The 22,246-nt window shown below is 45.6% G+C and overlaps 2 protein-coding genes and 1 long non-coding RNA gene across 4 annotated transcripts; 2 read left to right on the top strand and 1 right to left on the bottom strand.

The window, feature by feature from the left end:
* Nucleotides 1-174: 174 nt before the first annotated feature.
* LOC119407129 (uncharacterized) lies at nucleotides 175-4,632 on the bottom strand. Its single transcript, XM_037673991.2, has 6 exons — nucleotides 4,460-4,632; nucleotides 3,251-3,359; nucleotides 2,430-2,540; nucleotides 2,293-2,350; nucleotides 1,015-1,161; nucleotides 175-452 (listed from the first exon to the last, which is right to left on the bottom strand). Exons 1-6 carry the CDS (start codon nucleotides 4,480-4,482, stop codon nucleotides 376-378), a joined length of 525 nt encoding a protein of 174 aa, XP_037529919.1. The 5' UTR covers nucleotides 4,483-4,632; the 3' UTR covers nucleotides 175-375.
* Nucleotides 4,633-10,090: 5,458 nt separating this feature from the next.
* Nucleotides 10,091-11,218, top strand: LOC125760075 (uncharacterized). 2 transcript variants are annotated; one of them, XR_007417736.1, is made up of 4 exons: nucleotides 10,091-10,195; nucleotides 10,303-10,520; nucleotides 10,585-10,799; nucleotides 10,948-11,218. It is a non-coding gene; the product is annotated as an uncharacterized LOC125760075 (long non-coding RNA). The 2 variants fall into 2 exon arrangements; XR_007417735.1 differs by having other exon boundaries at nucleotides 10,093-10,195; nucleotides 10,689-10,799.
* A 3,625-nt stretch (nucleotides 11,219-14,843) lies between these two features.
* LOC119372490 (keratin-associated protein 5-9) lies at nucleotides 14,844-20,487 on the top strand. The gene is made up of 3 exons (XM_037642960.2): nucleotides 14,844-14,998; nucleotides 17,974-18,225; nucleotides 20,378-20,487. Exons 1-3 carry the CDS (start codon nucleotides 14,863-14,865, stop codon nucleotides 20,443-20,445), a joined length of 456 nt encoding a protein of 151 aa, XP_037498888.2. The 5' UTR covers nucleotides 14,844-14,862; the 3' UTR covers nucleotides 20,446-20,487.
* Nucleotides 20,488-22,246: the final 1,759 nt, after the last annotated feature.

The raw sequence follows: 22,246 nt of genomic DNA, 5'->3' as shown, positions 1-22,246 counted from the left end.
CGTCTATGGATTACCCGTTTCTTTAAGGATTTGATTTATTCAAAAATAAATGTTAACGACGGGAAACTATGCGTTCTGGTATCAGAAAATCATTCGTACGCACATTCAACGCCAAGCCGACGGCATGCAGACAGTACTAACTAAACATTGACAAGGAAACACAACTTCCAGTAGTTATTTTGTCAGTAGTGCAACGTGGCATTCCTGCACATTCACAGCTTTATTTATCACAGCAGCATCATTATGCAGAAAAGATTGTTGCTTTTTTTTGTTTTTTTTTTCGCGAAAAGACCTTTATCATACAACTTCAACGTCAAAGCACCCGATGTCATGCCCAAATGTCCTTTAAAACTGTGTTGTCCCAAAGATAACAGGTCACTTCTTGGACTTCTTGCTTTTTTTAACCTTCTCCGCCTTGTCCTTGTGTCGTTTGCTGAGGGTCACAACATCGTCTGAACAAGAGAGAGAGATAAAAAAAAATGGAGTAGTTAAAGCAATAGATAGTTGTACAACGAACATGACAGCGAAGAGATATCTTTAGCATCCACGCACAAAGTTCCAAATGTAGTTATGTAGTGTTCTCATTAAAGGATATACATTAGCGGTACTTCACTAAAACAAATGAAAAATTTTTGAATACGTGGTGTCGCTGAAGCCAATGTTTCGACACGTGGAAGCCATCTTCTTTTTTTTCTAACAGGACAAGCTAACTTGTCTTGCAAGAAGGTTGAACCACAGCACAATTTTGAATTGGCCAGATGAGCAGGTGTGTGTAAACAATATTAGCTTAGCATGAATACAATGTAGGTAATGGCACAAATACTAACAAAAGTCAAAAGGTAAATGCGAGCAAAAGTTCTCTTGCCAGTATAATAGCATCAACATAATAGCATTCACTCACTCTCTTTCTTTCATAATCTTTACATTACCAGTTTCGGTCTTATAAGAGGGTACTGTTAAAAGATTACGCACTACACTTTGCTAGAGGCCTGGTATATCTCCGATACGACTTACCAGACCCAAATGGCACGAAACGCTGTCGGGCGATCTCGTGTGCCGAGTAATCCAGCCGTGGCCGTTTTGAGGGGCTCGTGGGCTGTGGCTTCTCTGGGCACAATGCCTTCTTTGTAAGAGTAGCCGTGCCCGAAAAGATGCCTGAAGCTGCAACACAAGCCATTGTGCAAGTCACAATCAGAACCCTTTTATGTGATTTATCATCGGAGCCGTATCAAAATACCAGTATGTACAAGAGACAAGGTCAAAAGTGCAGATGGTGTCAAAAGCATATGGAATGCTGACTTTTGAAAATGTGTGATCGTATGAGTCATCGCTATCACTTTTTGGAAAGCACGAAACTTCAGACCAGTTAAGAATCCCAGTCTAAGGTAGAACGAGAAGGGAATTTGGAGGGCTCGTTTGTTTGTTTGATACAACCTGACTGAAAGGAGTACTGACACGATTTTGAAGTGCAGCAAAATGGACGTTTTTGGTTTACCTGGCATGTAGTGTTAACGCTCTCCCCACACCGCATCCGGGAAACACGTATAAATATTTACGTTTGATTTTAAAGTTTTCATCTCCCAGCATCTGCAAGGCAGCTTCACCGCACGGAGAGCCCTATGACATTTGAAGTCGGCTCACTTGGTTTGCGAAATCTGGGTTCTGCATGCAGCCTAAATCATAGAAGTCGCTGTCGGAGGCACTGGACGGCATTTCACTCATCATGAACCACGTTCGACTGACAGCAAAGGACAGCAGGTGCATATTTCGTGGGTTGCAGTCTGCCCGTGACGTCACGGGCAGACTTGACATGTCACTATGAAGCCGCCCTCTCGAAACCGAAACTGCTGGTTGAAAGAAGTGGTAATAAAAATATATGCACTGCATCCCCAGGCACCACGACACTCTTTTTAGGGTTCTTGACACCCGTGCTTTCATTTAGAGCAACAACCCGAAAAATTTTAAAATTCATGTCAGTACTCCTTGAAAACCAGCAGAAAATGAAGCTACAAGGAAGATACAGGGGACGTTAATTGTACTGTTTTTAAGCGTACTGTAGTCATGCAGAAGTTCAAAGAAACAGTCATTCTTGATACTGAAACTGAAAAGCAAAAATGTCATTATGACCACTCGCTGGAAGTTATGCATGCCATGGCCATGACCTAGAAAGCACCGCTCCTCAGCCCACTCTAATATTTGACACCCCTGTGGCTTTTAACTAAACATATACGTCTATGTAGCATTGATATTCCATCATTTCTAGACTGTCATTAAGGAACACAGTGTACTCACCAAGTGTTAGCTGCTCATGTCCTTCGTCTTGTAACAAAACAGACATCCGCTGAGTGTCCTGGGCAAAGAAAAAAAAACACGAATGTGATAATCAAGAACATTGATTCGTACAGTGACTGAACATCCGCACAACTTACGCTGTGATGTTCTTTTCTCGTGAATTCGTAACTATTGTCTCCAATCTGGACCTCGGTGTGTTCCCCACCTCGAAGCGAAATCTTCACTCCATCCAGGTTTGAAATGTTAATCTGTTTTCAAGAGACAGGGAAAACAGCCCCCAGTAATTAATACAATTTTGAAGAGGCAGGCACATGTTGCTTGCTTGACGAGACAACTTCAGCATACATACTTAAGACTTATTTGATTCGTTCCTTACTGAGCAAACATCACCACCACACAAGTACCTGATTCTCATGGTGCCTACCTAATGACCTTAGAAATACAGTACATTCAGAAACGAAACGGCTTGTAGGGAAGTTTTTATGGGAAGTTATTTCGGGCATTCTGAGGCTTGCCAGCATATCTTCTACGGTTTCAAAGCTGACGTAGCTAAACAAACAAAAAGTTGAAAAAGTCATAGCAGTGCTACTTTAAAGCCTTAGATAAAAATTTCTGGCTATAGTATGCCAGAAGGTTTCTTACTTCATTGCTTCTGATATCTGTTATCTTGGGTAGTAGCGCTGTAAAGAACTTGGATGGAATAGACACACCACAACACGGAGTGCATGTTTTTTTTGTGTGTGTCTAGTCCATCCAAGTTTGTTACAGCGCTATTACCCAAGACTATGTATATAACCAACTAGTTCCTATTGCTGCTCTCGTTGCAATGATATCTGCAAGTTTCTGTCTACTTTGATGTTGAGGTATGCATGAGTTATGCAATGAAATGCCTCCGTTAGATCACGTGTTAGGTGTCCTTTTGGCAGCAGAGCCTTATTTGTGATGCTTTTATACTCACGTCAGTCGGAGTCTGGATGAGCCACACACGGTGCTCGTCTGATGAAATTTCTTCTGCTGGGAGAGCAACGTTATCAGTGGTAGCAGAAAAGCCACTGGGAACTTCATACCTAATTGTATAAAAAACAAATGATAAATAAAAAAGTGTGCGGTGGTGACATATCAATGTGAAACGCCATCAGCGAATACAGAGTTAATGACTACAGGAAAGCATGAGCAGCCTATACACATCAACAGGTTTCAGAGCAAGCTTCGCAAAGTTTCATTAACATCAGTTCAGCGTCACGAAAATACTCAATAAATGTACCAATTAGAAAAAAATACCACGGAACGACTGCTTCAGGATTGCTCATACGAGATCAAAGGTAATTTCATAATTGCGACAGTATGCATTATTATGTCATAGCAGTCCCGCTACTGACCAAAACACTGAAGAGGCCAAAGCAATGAAACTTTGGAACATCATATCAACCACATCACCGAAGGTGTCAACAGCCCCTAAATATTTTAGTCAACTGATGCACGGAGAGAGTCCCTTGAACATGCTTTAATGAATGTATACAGCATCCTGCAGCCCGAACAGGTTTTCTCGAAATTCGGTGCAAAGAAGAATCCAACCGCACTTTCTCCGATTACGTGCTAGCTTCGATATCACTTATTCTTTTTGATGTTTGCTTTCAAAGCTGTATGTCCACGAACCAAAGGAGGTGCAGTGAGCCAAACTGATTATTGCTGTTCATGGAGGAACTAGAGAGACGCGGTGTAGTTAGTTAACCATTGCGCCTTTTGACAGCTACACCGTGGCTGACTTCCAAAAATTCCCGGAATAACAGTTAATGCAAAGACGCATTAGTCAAGGAGAAAGAAGCGTTTCATAATGAAGGGGGAAAAATACGTTTGCCAGTGAAGCAGCACTACAACTTAACGCCCTTTTCTGTTCTCTCTTGAATTCTTCCTTGATGGTACGCATCATGTACCAACTAGACCAGCAACAGGTTTAACTAAATTTAGAGGACGTTTTTGTTCTATGTAGAACTGACAGACGTGACATGGGAAGTTCGGACAGCCTACGGCATGCTATAACACGGCATACTATTCCAAAAAATAAAAGTTCACGTGCTTCCGAGTACTGACACCAAAGTTCAAACCCGAAAGTGTCAGCTGCTCGCGTGTTTTCATTGCTACTTCATATAATCAAGTCGATACTTACTTTTTCGCCTCCGCAGAAGGCATGGCGAGACGTTTTATACGACACGGAAGGTGACAGTACTTCACAAATATCGCACAATAATGAAAAAAGCTCTCAAAACGCAATGCCACTCACTGAACACAAAAACACATGGCAGAGCCTGCGCGCGTCCATTTGGCTTTGGATCGACCAAACGGTCGGCTATAATTGACTTCATTTGTCTGCGCAGCAATTTCGGTTTCGAACATGCGCACGGGTCTCGAAGTTTATTCGGAACGTGGCGGAATTGCGTAAGCCAGTTGCTGACAGGGTAAAGCCAGGTAAAGCAACGTAACGATGTGCCAGAGAAGTAAGGTGGGGGGGGAGGAGTGTAGAGCTACATCCCCACTCCTACCCTTTCGCAGTTTTCATGCATGTACGCGCATACATACGAAAAATGAGCCACACATTCACATGAAGAGACGCAGGTTTCCCGTTTGCCCGGCGCGGCAGAGTATTTTTTACGTAGAGTATTTCTTTGGTGGTTTCAGCTGCCACCTTTACCGTGTTTTAGTGTGCGTGTTTATGTGCCGGAAAACAACAATCTTAAGCAATGTTTGTTTTTAAATTCTGAACATTCATACAGTGTACGTATGTGTACGGTAGTATTACAGTGTAGTAGTATGTGTGTGATCACTTGCGCAATGTTGGTGGGCCGCCAACTGTCCCATTTTTTTTTTCTTTTTGACGTGAACAATCCTTTTACGCGGTTGCTGTGGCTCATTCTGGGAAAAAATGTCTAGTCATGTTCCCAAGCAACGCTGGCCGACTGCCGACGTTTGGCTGATCACTGGCAAATAGCCGGCAGCCGACTTCACTGGCCACCAGACATCCGAAAAGGGTCGGCCGGAGGTACGCTGCCAGCTACGTCGGCACTAGATCGGCTGCACGATTCGCGCCACCGTCGGTGGCCGAGTGAACGCCGAGCGCGCCAAACGCTTGTCGGCACTTGGTCGGCTGCACGATTCGCACCACCGTTGGTGGCCGATTGAACGCCGAGCGCGCCAAACGCTTGTCGGGGCGACAAGTCGGCAACACGTCGTGCCGGCCTTGGTTGCCGGCAGAGGATTCGAACAGCGTGTATTATTTTAGGGCGGCATAAAATACACTGCAGGAAGTGTAAACAACTCCTACAGTGTGATTTTTTAAACATTACAAAAATCACCTGTGACACACAACATATATATATACTTGTGGTCCTTGAGCTGATTACACCAAGTGGTAGAGATTATTTGTGCGAACAATCCAAATACATTATTGACTAAACAAAAATAATAGCGAGCCATTACATTCGTGCATGGTTTCTTCAGGCGTGCGTATCTACTTTTAAAGATTTTTTCGAGACCATCATTCGCCAAGTGGGCTTTTGTCGTTGTTCGATGCTTAAAACTGATTCTTACAAAAATAAACGCGACTGAAGCAACAGTGAACTTCTGCCTAAAATTTGATGGCATAAATATTAAATCGTAAGATTTCATTCCAATTATTGCAAACTCAGTGGCTACAGTTAGTCAGTTGCAATAGGTAAGTCAGTGTAATTTTAAGGTCATTAATGAACTTTATTTAGATAGGCGATTATTTATTTTGCTTTTTCATGCAAGTAATTTCACCCGCTTGCATTAAACCGAGCTCACATAATACATTTATGTCATTTCTGAACTAAAACGGCCATTAAAAACCATTCTGTATAATCTAAAAGAAGCATCGTCTGTATACAGACATGAAGCATGAAAATTTTTGCGTGCTGCCCGAGCATCGCTGCACACCCAAACAGTCTGTGGATAGAGATACGCAGTGTTTAGTTCTAACAGCTAGTCCTTTATTATGTAATTTGCGCAATGTAATGAGTAAAAGTTCTTATCTTTCGCTGACGGATAAGTCAGGCAAGCGGAAATACCATATATGCTATGTGAAAAAAACTCATCAAAAGGCGTGGCCGCAATGTAAGATTTTAGTACCAATACACGAACAAGAAATATTCTTTCAAGTTTGTTAGAACGAACACATAGCAATGGCAATCCACTGAAGACTCGTGCTGTGAAAAATAAAACGCAGGAGGCGGAAAAGTGCGGGAAAGAAGAGGGTCAGAAGGAACCGCGCTGCTCTACAGTATAGAGCGTGGAGTGAAAAGCCCATTTAAAAAAAGAAGCAAAAAAACATGCGCTACGGCGGCCCGCGCCCCGGCAGGTCCCGCGGTGGGGAGAGGGAAACCTCTTTTTTTCCGCTGTTCTGCGGTTTTCTTTCTCAGCGTGGAGCCGCCTCCTCTTTCGAAGAAGCCGCACATCTGCAGGCCCGCCGTCAGTGCCCAGGAGTGCTTTTTGCCGCCAAGATAAGAAAATGGGACACGTCGTCCGAAACAGCACCGCTAAAGACTTGCGTTTGTCAAAATTTACGCGTGTACGTCTAGGTAGCAACAAATTTTCAATTAAGTTAAAACGAATTTATCTTTTTTTTTTATTGTGCAATGGAGTTACACCTTTACCTCCCACAGATAATAAGCTCTGGCTGAAACCAGGGAACTATACAGTTACGACGGGTATATTCCCCGATATGCCTATTTGAAAAGTTTCTGTTATCCCATCACTTTGTCAGAGGTCGCCTTGTATATGTTTGTGACATTCATCCTTTTAGCACAGCATTTCAAATAAAAATGAACCCTTGTTTTTAATAAAAGACAAAGCAGGTACACCGTAACCTACATTATAAAGAAGTTAAAATACTGCACAATTAGGATATCACTGCCTCAAGATATGAAACAATGCCAGTCAGAAGTCGCATTGTGGTCGTTTTATACGTCTTGAAAATACTAAACAAAAAGATAAGCGAGCGAATATGATGCATGGAAATGCATGAGAAACATTCCGCGGATTTGTCTAATCTTCATACTCATACGTATGAAAGAATCGCATATAATGGAGCATTTGCGGCGGGTAACGCGCAACGCACACTGCTGTTCTGTTGGATCAATGTTAATAAAATGTTTGCTAGTTCCGTTATCTCACAGAATAATAATTATCCATAGGAGCAACCCGTGCTTAAAACTCGACGCTGTAGCTTTATATTTCTATGATTCTATGGACGCTGTAGCTTTATATTTCAAGACGCATTAGACAAATGCATAGCTAGTGCCTCGCGGTAATCTGCCGTCGACGGTGCCTCGCATGCAAAACGAAAAAAAGTAATAAAATTACATTGCTAATAGTAGACGCTTCACGTGCCGTTGACGATGTGTGTGGCTGACTGTCTGCGCAACGTGAGCGTACAGTACGTTTCTACACATATGAGAGCTTAATTATCAATCTAACGCCGTTGTTATCGAAAGCAGAGCAGAATAACGCGACGTGGTGAAAAGTATTCGTCTCTGATCGAGTGACAAGTTGAACACCGGTCAATTTTACTTTGAAATTCAACATTTAGGTTTCGAGCTAACAAGCGCGAGCGCGTTCGGGCAGTATATGTTGAGGAATAAGTCATGTAGTGCAGCTACAAACGCGATGACGTCCTTTGGTCAAACAAGGAAAACAGCAATGACCGTCAACCACAGACGTAAGGGAAACTTCCGGCTAAGGAATAACATCGAGTTTTGCTCTGAACTGACTGAAGTTAAGCTATTATTCGGATGCTGACTAGACATGCGGTGGCCATAATGATGAGCGCATGCATTGACTCAATAGGGAAGTTGGAATTCGTCGGCGTTGTGAAGAATTATTAGTTTGGAGACATATCGTTAAAATATTTTTATAACCTTGAGAAATCGCAAGATTTGAACACTCTGGAGATCAATGTATTTGCCACCAGGAATTACATAACGGATAAGAAAGTGCAATCACACGAATTTATCTTTAATGTGGCTTTACAATGGTCCATTGGGCTGCGGTATAGAAAATAGAATTGACTGAAATAGTTCGCAAATGGCACGTTGATTGTAACCGACTACGTACATTACACCATCTATTAGTAATAAACTTTATTGAAAATGAATTAATTCAATCTTTCTCCCATCGGAAAGGTTTTGGCTGCTTTATAGCGAGCCCCCAAAAATATTAATTTCGTCACACGAATTGTGCGAAATAGAGTTCTCGCGCACTGTACAACCTTGCTGGAAAACTTCAGCTGCGTGTTTCAGGGGCGCGGAAGCTCTAACTGATTATATGAAAAGCTGAATTGCCAAGTGATCTTAAAATCTGGCGTTCTTGCAGCTTATTAAATGTCCATCTGTCTAAGAATGATGTCGCATTTGCAGTTCTGCTCCAATCAATAACCCCAGCACTAAAGTTATGTTTGCTGTGCCTCAGCATTCCCGAATCCAGCCGAATATTTCTGATGTGCACGTTAAGTATTTGACTAGGAAAAGGTACAATTACGGAGTTGGTTAGGGGCGGAATTTAAATGTCGAAGTTTTTCGCCTGTTTCGCAAGAAACTTCGCAACCTTTAGCGATCGGGCCGCCGAGAATCCTCCGCCGCATTGTCATGAGTACCGATCAAGCCCTACCTCTTATGATGAAGCACTTATATGCTCAATGTACAGTGGTACGACATGAGTGCTTTTCAAGTGTACTGAGCGTTTACGGTTTCTGCTTGAAGCTCAAGAAAACGTACCGCCTTTGCATGCATTAGATGCAAAGCACTTGAGTTGAACAACAGCAATAAATGGGAACAAATGCGAGTGCCGAGCAGAAATTTAATTTTGATCGTGATACTATAGCGCGCTAGGCTCTATTAAAATATCTACGATTTTGAACTGTCCACCGAAAATTATCATCCCCGCCTCCGCCTTGTCTATGAGCTCAAGTGGAACAGTTCGGCACTTCTGGAACGCTAGCACGATGCTCATGCTTTAGCACTGTCGTGAATATAAATATATGATTGATCTGATCGAGCCGCATGACAAAGGGAGGACATCAGATATAATGGTTACATATAGAAGTGTGCGAAGATTGAACATTTGGAATATCGAATCAAATATCGTCATACTTGATTCGGTCTTCGGGAATAGCCCATATGCGTTAATACGAATATTTCAAAATATCATCTATGCCCAAATAAACACGAAATTAACGTAAAAATACGATAATTTCTACGGTCATAAGCTATACGTCGCTTGCAGAGCCAGAATTCGATAGTCCGCACACACTGAAGAGTTTTAAAATTTCTACTTGATGCTCAGTTTATGGTTTTCATGTTAATTTGTTTTAATGTTAGAGTACCAACGATATTTTGTGTTAACAACGAAAACGGTTCAATTCAAATTCGATCCGCTTCTTGCACGCATTAGGGCTGCCCTAAAATGTTCAGGCATGTCCTTCAGTTGAAATTTCCCGCTCCTTTTTTTTCTCACCCGAAAGAGCAACACGTGCGTTCCTCCGAAAAAAAAAAAAAAGTGGTGAGATCTCTCTCCCAGAAAGAATGACAAGGCCTGAAAGGAGGAACGGTATGTGCCGGTCTCCGTCGTGTTAAGAGGGAGGCGGGGCGTGCAGCGGGGCTACCATAGCGGGGCGCCGGACCCCGCACCTCTCGCGTTTTCTTTTTTTTCTTTGTCACAGCGCTGGGGAGGGGAGCAAGCTCCATGCGTCAGTTCCCGCCAAATTGTAGCTCTTTCGAGCGAGGACGTGCGGTGCTGAAGCACTGCACAGAGACGGGCAAGCACTCAGAGGCACTTCGTTTGCCTTGATCCTGGAGGCGGCCTTCTCCAATTGCCGAGGATTTGAAGCGAACTCGTAAGTGGCATTTTATTTCCTCGCTGTATCGCATGGTGAGTTTTGTCTAGCGACAAAATCAAATTTTATTTGCACAATTGATGCGTCAATCTGGTCGTCTCTTCTAGCTGGCAGATCAGAAATGTTCAGGCGAACGGCGGTTATATTTGTCCGTGGACCCAAAACTTCGTTGACGGGCAAATATGTCAGATTTTCTTGTTTTTTATTTGTGGCATCTTATTGTAAGACCGTGACATATTTTGCCGTTTTCTCTAGGGAACCCTGCAACAAGGACTGTAGTGTGAATAGCGTGCTGCGCTGCTCTCGCCAACTGAAAAGAACTCTGGTAAGATGCATGCTTGGTTACGAAAGTCTCACGCAATCGCTTTTCACATTGAATTTGGTTGCAGGTGTGCTGTAAATGCCGACTGCACAATATGTGACTGGCCCGCGGCTGCTTTGAAGGTAAGATTGTGTTCTCATTAATCTATTTATTGTATCATTTGTTTTCCAGTGACATAGCCAACAACGAAAACCTCGATCCATCCTCTCTCCACATATTATCTAGTCTGTGCGCTGTGGAGCTTGAAGCACTTCTCGGAATTTCAGCACACTCGCATTTATTGTAAGTGCAGTGTTTTTCTTATTTGTGCAGCGACAAAATTATTTTGTTTAGTTGTGTGAATAGAGTTTCTAGACGCGACATGTCTGTGCAACTGGTCAAGTAAATAGTCTACCTTTCTCACAGTATTATTCATTGTTGTTTCTTTCAGTTTTTCCCGACAGAAGAAAAATGCAAGTCTAACATCTCGACGGTAAAACGTCGCATCTGCGCACAGGGCCAAGAGCACGAGAAGTGGCCGAAAGAAGGGAGCCGATCCAACAGGAATGCCGTCCGTCTTTATATTTATATATGTCAGCGTTATCATGCCGTGATCACATGGACTGTACGATTGCGTTGCACAAGGGCTGATGCAAACGCTCCGTGCGAACAATGTTGCATGGAAAATTAGTGCATCTATACAATTGCAAAATAAAGATCTAAAGAGAGAAAACTTATATTCACGTCTTTCTTTTATTGCATGTTACGTATTAACACGTTAACAAGTGCAGACCGTTAGAGGCGTTTAATTCCGTCTTACATGTGCACTCTGCCCGTAATTAATTCAGATAGAGTTAAACGCCACTATAAACTGCCCGTTCACATTAAATACGACACGCATCAACACACCAGAAAAACAACTGATGCGTTTTGTTAGAACACGTACAAAAAATAAGAAAAAAAAAAAGCAGAGCAATACTAGCGAGAAACGTCCGCAACCGACCCACGGCCGTCGGTAAATCGACGCTTATGTAAGGTCGGGCATTAGTCAACCCGCGAGCGGCATGCACTCGGCCTCGTCGGCCACGGTGGACGGGCCTACATTGGGTGCCGACGCAGGCCCACATGAGGCCAATGTCAATCCCCGAGACCGGCCCTACATCGGGTGCCAAGGTTGGGCCAACGACAGTGAAGTTGGCCAGCGACGTCAGGCCGACATTTTGCCAAGGATAAAATGTTGCTTGGGTTATGAATGAAATTGCATTTTTAAAACTTCTTTTACAACGATCAATTAACATTGGTTGACAATAAAGCAGTGATCTGTTTCATTCTAAGCTCCACACATTGGAAGGTACTTTAAGGGGGTATTGTAGGGTAAACGGGTTGTCCTTATATTTTGTTGCGAAATTTTGCGTGCTCAATAAGAAAGCTTGTGGCCTTCGCTCTTTGTAATTTTGACCCTGTATCTTTTCTTATTTTGTTCTGTTTGAGTACCGAATTTTAGATTGGTGTACAAAATTAAGTGTACCTTTTCTCCGAAACGAAAAACAGTATGACCGCGAAATTTGGCACGCTTATGTCACGGGATATTGGTATTAATCCCTACCTATAAGAACGGGCTCCTCCATTTATCTCACAAGAAAAAGTATTGTGCTCGCTTGTCACGTGTCGTGAGAGATACCTTTTTTTTCTCAATAATAACTTAAACACTTTTTCAAATTATTAGGTTCAGACTATTTGGAAAGAATTTAGGTATAATCTGAGAAAATTTCAGCGCGATCGGTCGGATATTTTTGAAGAATTGTCAAAAAACTGATCGTAATTGAAAAACACGCTTTTATGTTTAAAAACACGCGCGGAAAGTGTTCACAACGTACAGCAATGACTACGCTACAAAAAGCATTTTGATGGGAAATCTTGCAATCCAAACGCATGAAAATCGTTTTAAGTGAATAAATTCAACCGATCTAGCCATAGTAAATATAAAAATAAATACACGCAGAAACAATGATGGAAAAGAGCCCGCGCCTCCTGACGGATGCGCGGTCTTTGGCGCCATTTTTAAATGGCCTGGAACATTCCTATGCGCTCGCCAATGCACGGTTTTGCTCTTCAGAGTATGTATTAATTTTTAGTAATGGAATCAAAAATCGCATTTTTGGTCGATCTACCTTTAAATGATGTGGAGTTTGAGCTAGTGAAGTAGCAGCAGATTATGCAAATGCAGCCTTGTCAACTGTAGCCGTTGCTGTAAGCGTTACGAGGACGAAGGAGATATACCATACTTGTCAAGAAGAGAATGGTAATTGGAGCTTTGGGCTAGGTGCTTGTAAGTATGTGACATGAAAAGTTAAAGCTAATGAAGAAAGAGATAATAAAAATGAATATTTCTATTCTGTGGATTAGCGAGCTGAAACGGACAAGCGTGGACCACTTCAATTCTAACGACATCGTAATTCTTTATTCTCGCAGCGAACCAACAAAAATCAGAGCATTTATAGTAAGCAGCGAAATAATGAATTCAATACAAGGCTATAACACAGACCGCAATAGCGTTATTTCGTTGCCTTACGGACGTGTGGTGGACATTGGTACTTCGCCGAATCTTAAAAGGGAGAGTTATGGCGTAGTGGGCACTTCGGCAGCTGTACTTGCAATCTAGGACAGTTTGAAACGGCCAATGTTACTCGCACAGGCGTTCCTTTCCTGGTGGTGTCCACCGAAAAGTGATGCGAGGCTGCCGATTGAGAAGGCGATGCGAATGGGGCCCGGTTACGCTATTGCGTTTTACTCTCGAGGAGAAGCTCACGCGTCCTCCAGTCTTTTGAAACCGACACCTACTATTCGACATCATCCCCACCGTTTGAAGCGATGCTATACGTGACATCGTTATGCAATATTTCTGGGCAGTATGTACTATGCAACGCATTATACGATGTTCGAACTTGTATTATATATATAATTTACTTGTATACTTGTATATATGTATATAATTTAGAGGTGTTACTGAAATTTATCGGAGTACTTATAAAACCAGCTGCTTCTTGATCGATCCCTTGTAATGGGTAAGGGCCATCGCTGGCAAACAAAAAATGAACAGCTATGCCATCAAGAAACATTCAAAATTGACTGTTCCCGGACAAGGTCCTCCATAGATTAACGACACGGCCGTGCGCAATGTCCGCGCCGAAAGAGAACGCCAAGAAGGACAACGGTTCCGTCGTCGCAACGCCGACGTCGCGTTGCGCCAGCACCGCCCACGGGACGGCAAAGAACCGGCGGGTAGCGACTGCAACGGCCAAGAAGGAAGCCGTGTCAGAGCGGGCGGTGTCCAGGCAGGTGATGAAGCCCGCCAAGTCTGCCAGCGCCGGCTACCAAACCACTATGCTGGATACGGAACAACTGGATTCCCTGCTCAAGGATATTCCAGCGTCGGACGCGGCCAATGGCAACGCTGCCGAGGACCACGGTGATTCAGCGGTGAAGGGAGTCCTTCGAGGGAAGACCGTGTCTGCATCCACCGGTCCCGTCAAGGTGGTCGCCACGGAGCACCACCGTGTTGTGACTGACGAGATCGGGTGAGTTGCATTTGTAGTAACTTACGTCACAACGCTACGTCGGTTCCTCGAGTACATTCAGGGCTCGTATAGTTTGCTGAATTCCTAGACCCTTGATTTTCACTTTCTGTCAAGACACTCCGGTCGAATTTTCGCCGTCGCCGTGATGTTCCGTGTAAATTTGTACTAGAATGATAAGATTTAATGCGCCCGTTCACCACGTATGGGGCAGCTGTTTTCGCTCGCGATGTGTCCACGCAATCTTGACCGCCCGACGGACACGTGGTCTATCCTGAAGATCCTTGCAAGCTGTACTCACCTCGGCACCGGCACTTTGCCTTATAGCTTGTCTGTATGTACTGTCCCCTCAACTTTCTACAGAACAAAAGTATGCATGCAACCTGAACACTAGCCTGCTGAAGCCAAACATGATGACGTAATGGCATTTAAACACATTCGGTGCACCGCGTATGGATTAATGTGTACAGGCACGATCCTGGCACCTTCAATCGATTTTGACGGACACAGGGCATCGTACATGACAACCAGTCTGAATGCGACTGGGAATACAGCCCGCGCGACTTCATTCTCAGCTGCGCGGAAAATGCGCTTATGTAATATCTAGGTTAGGTTAGGCTGACGTTCAGCACGTAGGGTAGTGAAACGACCAGGCTTTTCTATCCGACAGGTACGATGCCCCGCGGGAGGACACGACAACGACTTCATTCGAAGCGCACGTGCGCATGCGCATGTCTCGCCCGCGGGTACCGGAGGGCAAAGCAGTCGTCTCGCCGCGGCTGGAAGACCAGATGCACGGCCGTGGTGCTGCCACTTCACAGGTCAACCAACGATCGTCGTCACGTCACTCGGCATCGGGAAGGTCATCGCGAGCAGCTTGCCCTGACTGCGGTGGATTTAGCTGTGACGTCGCCGACGCCCAAACCGGTAAATCATCTAACGGACGCAGCAGGCAGTGACGTAGCCGGGGGGTAACACCCCCTCCCCCCACCCGAAGTTTTTTTTTTTTTTTGCCATGGCATACAGAACACAAAATGACACTCGACCATGACTCGACAACATCTGCCTACTCGGCACTCACTTCAGATCAAGGAGGTGCCCCCAGGGGCGTAGCCAGAAATGTTTTTCGGGGGGGGGGGGGGGTTCAACCATACTTTATGTATGTTCGTGCGTGCGTTTGTATGTGTGCGTGTATATATGCGCAAGCAAAATCGAACATTTTCGGGGGGGGGGGGGGTTTGAAGCCCCCCTCCCTTGGCTACGCCCCTGGAGCCCCCACCCCGAAAAAATTTCTGCCTACACTCCTGGCCACATGCGAACACGGCGAGCTGTAATTCTGTTTCAAAAACTACACGGTGAGCTGTAATTCTGTTTCAAAAACAAAGTCGAGACTTCCAGCTAGCTGCAATTGAATTTCTAATTCGAAACAGTGAAAGCCGATCGGCATTGGTTAAATGATTAAAATCCACAGTATGATCGAACCAGCTAGCAGGGTGCTGGAGCACCGTGGTGCAGTGATCAGTATCTTTAACAACGCGAACACACACGTCAATTCTGAGGGGCAATGCCGAGAATATTTGTTCAGCTGCGCGCTCTGACTTGGCGATCGCATGTAGGGCCGATACTCTTTTCGTTTTTGCATCTGTTATGTTGCACAGTGCCTACCCCAAGTTTTTCTTCCTCCATATAGTTACAGTGCAGTCGACTATAGTAGAGGGAACCATAATAGAATATGGTTCACTATATCTGCTCACATTATACCCGTGCCACACGGGCACAAAAAATGACATTCGGCAGTGAAGGCATTCAGTTCCCGAATGACATTTTTTTCGGCGGAGCTGCTACACGCCCAAACTGAAAGACATTTGACTCGATGATGTCGATCGCAGCATCTTCGGTAGTGAGGAACTGTTGAGTAGTAATAAAAAAATTAACATGCGTTTACAAGCTTCATATACCTCTGAGAATAATTAAATGTAGAATTAAGCATATTACGCCGCCGTAAGCTTGAGTTCGTTGCTTTGTTTCACGACGTTGCAGCTGACCGTAGCAACCTAAGCCAACACTGGTCAGATCCACAGCGTAAAAAGAAATTGGCGCCTGTCGCATCCAAAATACAGCGTTTGAAGCGCTTGTGTAAGTGATTAGTGTAAATAAAAGACGTGAAAACTTATTTTTAGCTGAATAGGATGTCGCTTTATATAACTTAGGTATACCGCACTTCGTCAGCTGTGCCGTCGAGAGTATGCATTTCTCAGTCGAATGAGTTCTGGCGATGGCATTAGGTGACGAATGGCATTTGGGCGAATGCCATTTCGTTTGTCCGTGTGGCACCGCGCGAATGGCATTAAATCTGAAGGCATTAGGAGGCAAATGCCATTTTCTGTGCCCGTGTGGCACGGGTATTACACTGGTTCATATATCTGAACGTGAGCATTCTAAGCCCGGAATGCTGTTTGGGACATTTACAAATTCCGCCATGTTGAAAAAAAAAATGTGACCTCGTCAGCTCCGAAGGGCTATAGACGATTTTCCGCAGCGGCGCACGGGCGCTGCCATGTTTGATCCCGTGATCGAAACTGGCCTTCCCCCAGCCATTTGCCCCAACCAACGCATTGGGCCAGCGAAGCGGCCGTGGCCGTACTACACAAGCTGGTTGCTGCAGGGTGTAAGCAAGTCACATGCTTGCGCAGCAAGACATAGTTCTACATGTAATCGCCTCAGAGCTGAAAACGTTGAGACATTTGCGTTTGTTTGGTACGTACCACGCCACAACGATAAGGGATATGTTTAATCTGCGTCGTATTTATGGTGTATGTCTTTAATTGTTGTATTAGCAACCGCCAGTAGCTGGGGTTACAAGCCAACATGGCAGCACCCATGCAGACGCGACACCCCGCTTCGATCCTAACTCGCGTTTGCTACTCGCCCACTGTCCTCACAGCAATAAATAAATGGCAAAATCGGCCATCGCTTTGTGTCAGCTCACGCTGGAGAAGAAACGTCAGGTATGCTTTGTCTTTATTATTGCGATCAGCTGTGTTTATTTAGCCATGCCTGCTAAGCCTTGTCTCGGACAATATGAGAATGAATCTTGGAAATACTACAAAATACCGACGAGTACATCGCTCTCGAAGCTTCAGGACACAAATATAAAGCAAATAAATGCGTAGGTTTTGAACTTACGGGCCACACAGCACAGGACGACGACGTGATAAATAAGAGGCGGAAGGAAACTACATCCACAGGTGCCGCCATGTTTACTTTTCCGGCGCTGCCGTCTGCGCCGTCTGCGCGCAGACGCTATGGGAACGCCGAGCAGACGACGCGGCGCGGATGGAGACATATTGAGCAGCGCTGCCGAAGGCCACGGCAGGGGGATGGCCATGGATACGGCCACAGTAGGGGTAGGGTGCCTCGATGCGAGGCGCGGGCATCAAGGCACCCTAAGTAGGGGGACGGCCACGGTGCGGTGGCGCCAGTGGCGCCATCTAGTTTGATTTAATAAACCAGCTGCGGAAAATCGTCTATAAATGCCGCCATTTCAGAAACCGGAACTATAGACCGTTTACAGCGAAGGGTTGCTGTTCGGGCGAGTTGGCGTTTCATAACTGTAGCATTTACTAACGCGACGCATATAAGAAAAGAACTACGACACACACAAAGAGACAGATATAGTATCCTCTGTCTGTCTCTTCGTGTGTGTCTCGCACCGTGGTCTTGGCTCGTTTCTTATACGTGTCACGCTAATACATGATGCGTTTACAGCGAGCAGTTTGCTCACGGCAAACCAGGTGTCGCCACATGCAGGCGCGTCGCCATTGAACCGATTGAACTTCTCCCGAGTCGCTTATTCGTGCGCGACATATCGATCAATATCGCCATGACATCACCTATTTCAGGAGGCATCACGTGCGGCTGCGACCGCGGTGTCTGCTGCTGCTGCTGCTGCGCGTGCTGCAGCGAGGGTGAGGTCGAGCCGGAAGCGTGTTGCAGCGTGAGCAGCGGCAGCTGCTCGTCCTGCTCGCACGAACACGCGTGCAAGACGGACGCATCCTCCCCGCGTGACCAATTGTACAGCGCCGACAGCGTCTCCTCAACATCGGCATGCAGCAGCTGTCGCGAGCCAGAGATCGGCACTCTGCTGCGCACCAGTAAGCCTCAAGCGACGTGCAAAGCGGTTTATTGGCCTAGCCAGGAAAGGAAGTGGGGAAGAGGGGTTGAGCCCCGGCCCTCTCCTCCCCCTACATATACGTAGTTGCATAATGAGATTTTTGGTTTATCAAAGTCACTTTTGCTTACCTTTATATTGACAATGTGCTCGTTATTCTGATGCTTCAGTTTTGTGCCTTGTTATTGTGTACCTTATACTATCGTCATCATCATAATATCATAATAATAATTATCATCTTATTATGTCCACTTGTCAATGTATACAAGTAAAAAGAAAAAAAAGAGGCACTTAAAGTGTACATCTGTCAAAAGAGATATATAAGTGAGGCGGGAAGACACAACCTGCCGCGCGTACAGAAACACGGAGGCGTACAGAGGAGAGCTTACGATGGAGTCTGCGTCCCCCAACACTTGGGTATAGGTCTCCTCTAACTTTTCACTGTCCAAGAATGCCATGAAGATGGAAGTGCTCACAAAAAGGAGATGGTGTTTCAGTTGACAGTGGCATAGTCAATTTGAGCTCAATTTCTTCCGACTTATTTGAAGAAATTCTTTCGGTAAAACATTCTCTAGACGGCGCCTCACAACTTCCCGTGGTAACAAGCTTACATAGCGGCCCAGTGCCCGTATGCAGGCTTCCTATTCCGTAGTGTGCAACCAAAATTTACAGTTTATGGAGTTTATGGAGATAACCCCACAAATGGAAAGATTGTATATCGTATTGGCTAAAACGTATCCCATTTTTCTCGTTAAACGCGCATTGATATATTTATTTCTTCACTCAAAATTACTTTTGGCACCCCCCGCGACAAAGAAGTGAGGATGCGTATGATTCTTATCACGTGACCTCTTACTGATGTGCGCTGCTAATTATCTCTATGGTAGCGTTGAACTGCAGTGCACCTTTTTATTATAATCTTTTATGACTTAAAATGTGCAGATATGCCTTCGTTTGCACTGATCAGAATAGCGGCGCCGCCTTCGCTTGACGTATACGATCCGACGATCATGAGCGGCAGCATGAACGTTGTTAGCTGAGGGCCTAGCGGCACCTGCCGATGAGTAGCTCCGGCAACGCGCATTGCCGGAGCTAATCGCAGAGGCAACGAGCGCCTGGCTCGCGAGGCGGTTAAGGGACGTCACGTGACGACGAGCGTTCGGAAAACTTATTCTACCTGCTTTGTTTTTATATTAAAAAAAAACAGTTCAAAGTCTCAATAACAGTTTGCGAGGAGGGATATCGGCATCGCTATCGCTTCACAGCGTTGCTGGAGGAGGGACTCGAACTTTTTTAGTGGCTTCTCAGAACGAAAAATTCTGCATACAAGATTTCCACGCGATTTTGTAATCAACCGCTGTATGTTTCACTACCGAGGGGAAGCTTTCCGTTGCGTCGTAAAAAACTGGGTCGAGAAAAATCGGTCGTCAGTCCCTTCGACAAACGGGAAATCACTCGAGCATATCGTGTACCAATTAGTTTGTATTCGCGGTCTACCAACGGTACAGACATAGGCGTGCGCAGAGGGGGGGGGGGGGGGGGGGGGCAGGGGGGCCACTTTCCCCCCTAGTCACCTAAGAAAAGGGGGGCGCAAAGTCTGCCCCATACATTGACTTAATAGGGAGGGGGGGGCGCCGCGATGAACCTTCGCCCCCCCCCCCCTGAAGGGGAACCCTGCGCACGCCTACAGACGTACACAATATATCAAAAGGTATCGTAGCTATATTGCAGACAGGGGCGTAGGCAGAATTTTTTTTCGGGGGGGTGGGGCAACCCCTTGATATGAAGTGGTGGCCGGGCAGGCAGATGTGGCCAAGTGTCATTTTGGGCTCTGTATACCATAGCAAAGAAAATTTCGGGGGGGGGGGGGGGGGCACGGGCTCGGTGTGCCCCCCCCCCCCTCCCCCACTGGCTACGCCACTGATAGCAGACACGGACGAGAAACACAACGGGACGAGCGCTCTCTTTCAACTCACAGCACTCCTCCCGTTGCGTCTTTCGCATCCGTGTCTGTTAGCGCTATGATACCTTTCGATGTATTTATGTAACTGGCCCAAAAGCCACTTTGTGCACTATATACGTTCATCCGAGGCTGTTGTATACACACTCTTCTATTGCCCTCCTTTTGACCGCAGCCACCACTTTCTGCGAGACCTTGGCCCGGGCGCTCAGCGGCGAGCAGCACGCGACCAAGAGGCACTGATCACCGGAACGTATAGAATAGCGCCATGCATGCAGCTAATGATACGTTAGCTCTTTAGCGCCGGCGCTGAGGTGTATTAATACAATGTCAGTAAAAACGGTGTCGGTTCTTTTCTGCGCGCCCCTCGCGACGAGAGGAGAGAGAAGTTGCTCGAAACGTGAGACAAACTCGTGTAACTCCGCTCGTTCTCGACGGAGCGAGAATATTTTCGCGGCAATCGATTTGTGAGACAATAAACTCCGATACTGAGCTCGTTCGATGAATTCTAGGAAAAGTGGTTCAGCTGCAGGGGCCCCACAGAATAACATTTTACGAGTCTATACTGGTTTAGTATAGCTTCTATTTGAACAAGCAAACTTCCAGTTTCGCAATAACATAGACTAAACATCGACTAAACGGAAAGACGAGCTAGTTTGTATATATGCATAATTGAAATATGCACCTATAAGAACGGTGCGCATGTGCAGTGGATCACGGGCCCTGGTTGGGGTTTATATGTTTGTTCTTGCTCAATAAAGCTCTCTGTTCATTGCAATAGATGGCGTCGTTCCCTCACTTGTCTCAGTTCGCGCTTGAAATTTCATTGAAACATAGACTAGTGAGTAAATTGATGAATGAATGAATGAATGAATGAATGAATGAATGAATGAATGAATGAATGAATGAATGAATGAATGAATGAATTTATTGAAACACACACAGCTTGCTTGAGCACCGTGAAAAAAAAAAAAACGTGTTTAATTTAGAGCCAGCAATGCAGTGGCATCCTGCTCTGCACTGCCATGGCAAAAAAAAAAAAAAAAGAAAAAAAATCAAGGCGCGAGCTGCTCAGGATGATTCTCGGTGGGTTCCGGGTCTGTCTGCACTGAGGCGTTCGCGGTCTCTCGGTAGCCGACGCTCTTCAGTAGGACAGCGTACTCCTCGCGCATCCTGACGATCTCATTCCACATCTGCCGACGTCTCTGCTCCTGGTGCTCCAGCAACTCTCGCTGGGCGTCGTCGTCAACGTCGATCGCGTGGCAGCTGGAGTCCGCGACAGTTGCGTCTCTCGTGGCACCACTGTCGTCGTTGGCCACTGAACTGGTTCGACGATGACGACTGATTGGTAGACCGCAGGACGACCGGGACCTGGCTTCGATCAACGCCAGCCTGCACCGGCGTTGACGCAGTCGATATACGCTTGAGATATGATGTATATCGACACGGATGTCATATACAACCCTAGCTCAACCATCACTCTAAGCCAAAAGAGAGCAACGGACGGGGGTATAGGGGTTGTTCCTTAGATGGAGTAATTGCGTTGCCGCAACCATCAGGGGCGTAGCCAGAAATTTTTTTCGGGGGGGGGGGAGGGGGGGTTCAACCATACTTTATGTATGTTCGTGCGTGCGTTTGTATGTGTGCGTGTATATATACGCAAGCAAAATTGAAAATTTTCGGGGGAGGTTTGAACCCCCAACCCCCCCCCCGGCTACGCCCTCTGACAACCATTGCTCCCAAAAGGGAGCAATGGTTGTGGCAACGCAGTTACTCCTTCGAAGTTTCTCCCACAACGAAGTTACTCCCACAATGCAGCTACTCCCATAACCATTGCTCCCCAAAGAGACCAATGGTTGTGGCAACAGAACAACGGGGGTAGAGGGTTGCTTCATTGAGGGAGTAACTTTGCTGTGGGAGTAACTTCGAGTGAGTAACTGCGTTGCCACGAGCAATGGTTGGGAATGTAGTTGGGAAGCAGTGGTTGTGGCAACGCAGTTACTCCCTCAAAGGAGCAACCCCTATACCACCGTTGCTCTCTTTA

Source organism: Rhipicephalus sanguineus, chromosome 10 (assembly GCF_013339695.2).
Source record: "Rhipicephalus sanguineus isolate Rsan-2018 chromosome 10, BIME_Rsan_1.4, whole genome shotgun sequence".
NCBI lineage: Eukaryota > Metazoa > Arthropoda > Arachnida > Ixodida > Ixodidae > Rhipicephalus > Rhipicephalus sanguineus.
This window is presented reverse-complemented; position numbering and strand designations above follow the sequence as displayed.

What these genes read in the sequence shown, in the direction of transcription:
- LOC119407129 (XM_037673991.2), bottom strand. Translation starts at nt 4,482, where the DNA reads ATGCCTTCTGCGGAGGCGAAAAA. An exon ending in TCATCCAGACTCCGACTGAC is followed by an intron (nt 2,541 to 3,250) that starts GTGAGTATAAAA and finishes TCTTGAAAACAG; the next exon opens with ATTAACATTTCAAACCTGGA. An exon ending in TTTCGTGCCATTTGGGTCTG is followed by an intron (nt 453 to 1,014) that starts GTAAGTCGTATC and finishes TCTCTTGTTCAG; the next exon opens with ACGATGTTGTGACCCTCAGC.
- LOC119372490 (XM_037642960.2), top strand. Translation starts at nt 14,863, where the DNA reads ATGCACGGCCGTGGTGCTGCCACTTCACAGGTCAACCAACGATCGTCG. An exon ending in CGTCGCCGACGCCCAAACCG is followed by an intron (nt 14,999 to 17,973) that starts GTAAATCATCTA and finishes CACCTATTTCAG; the next exon opens with GAGGCATCACGTGCGGCTGC. An exon ending in CGGCACTCTGCTGCGCACCA is followed by an intron (nt 18,226 to 20,377) that starts GTAAGCCTCAAG and finishes TTTTGACCGCAG; the next exon opens with CCACCACTTTCTGCGAGACC.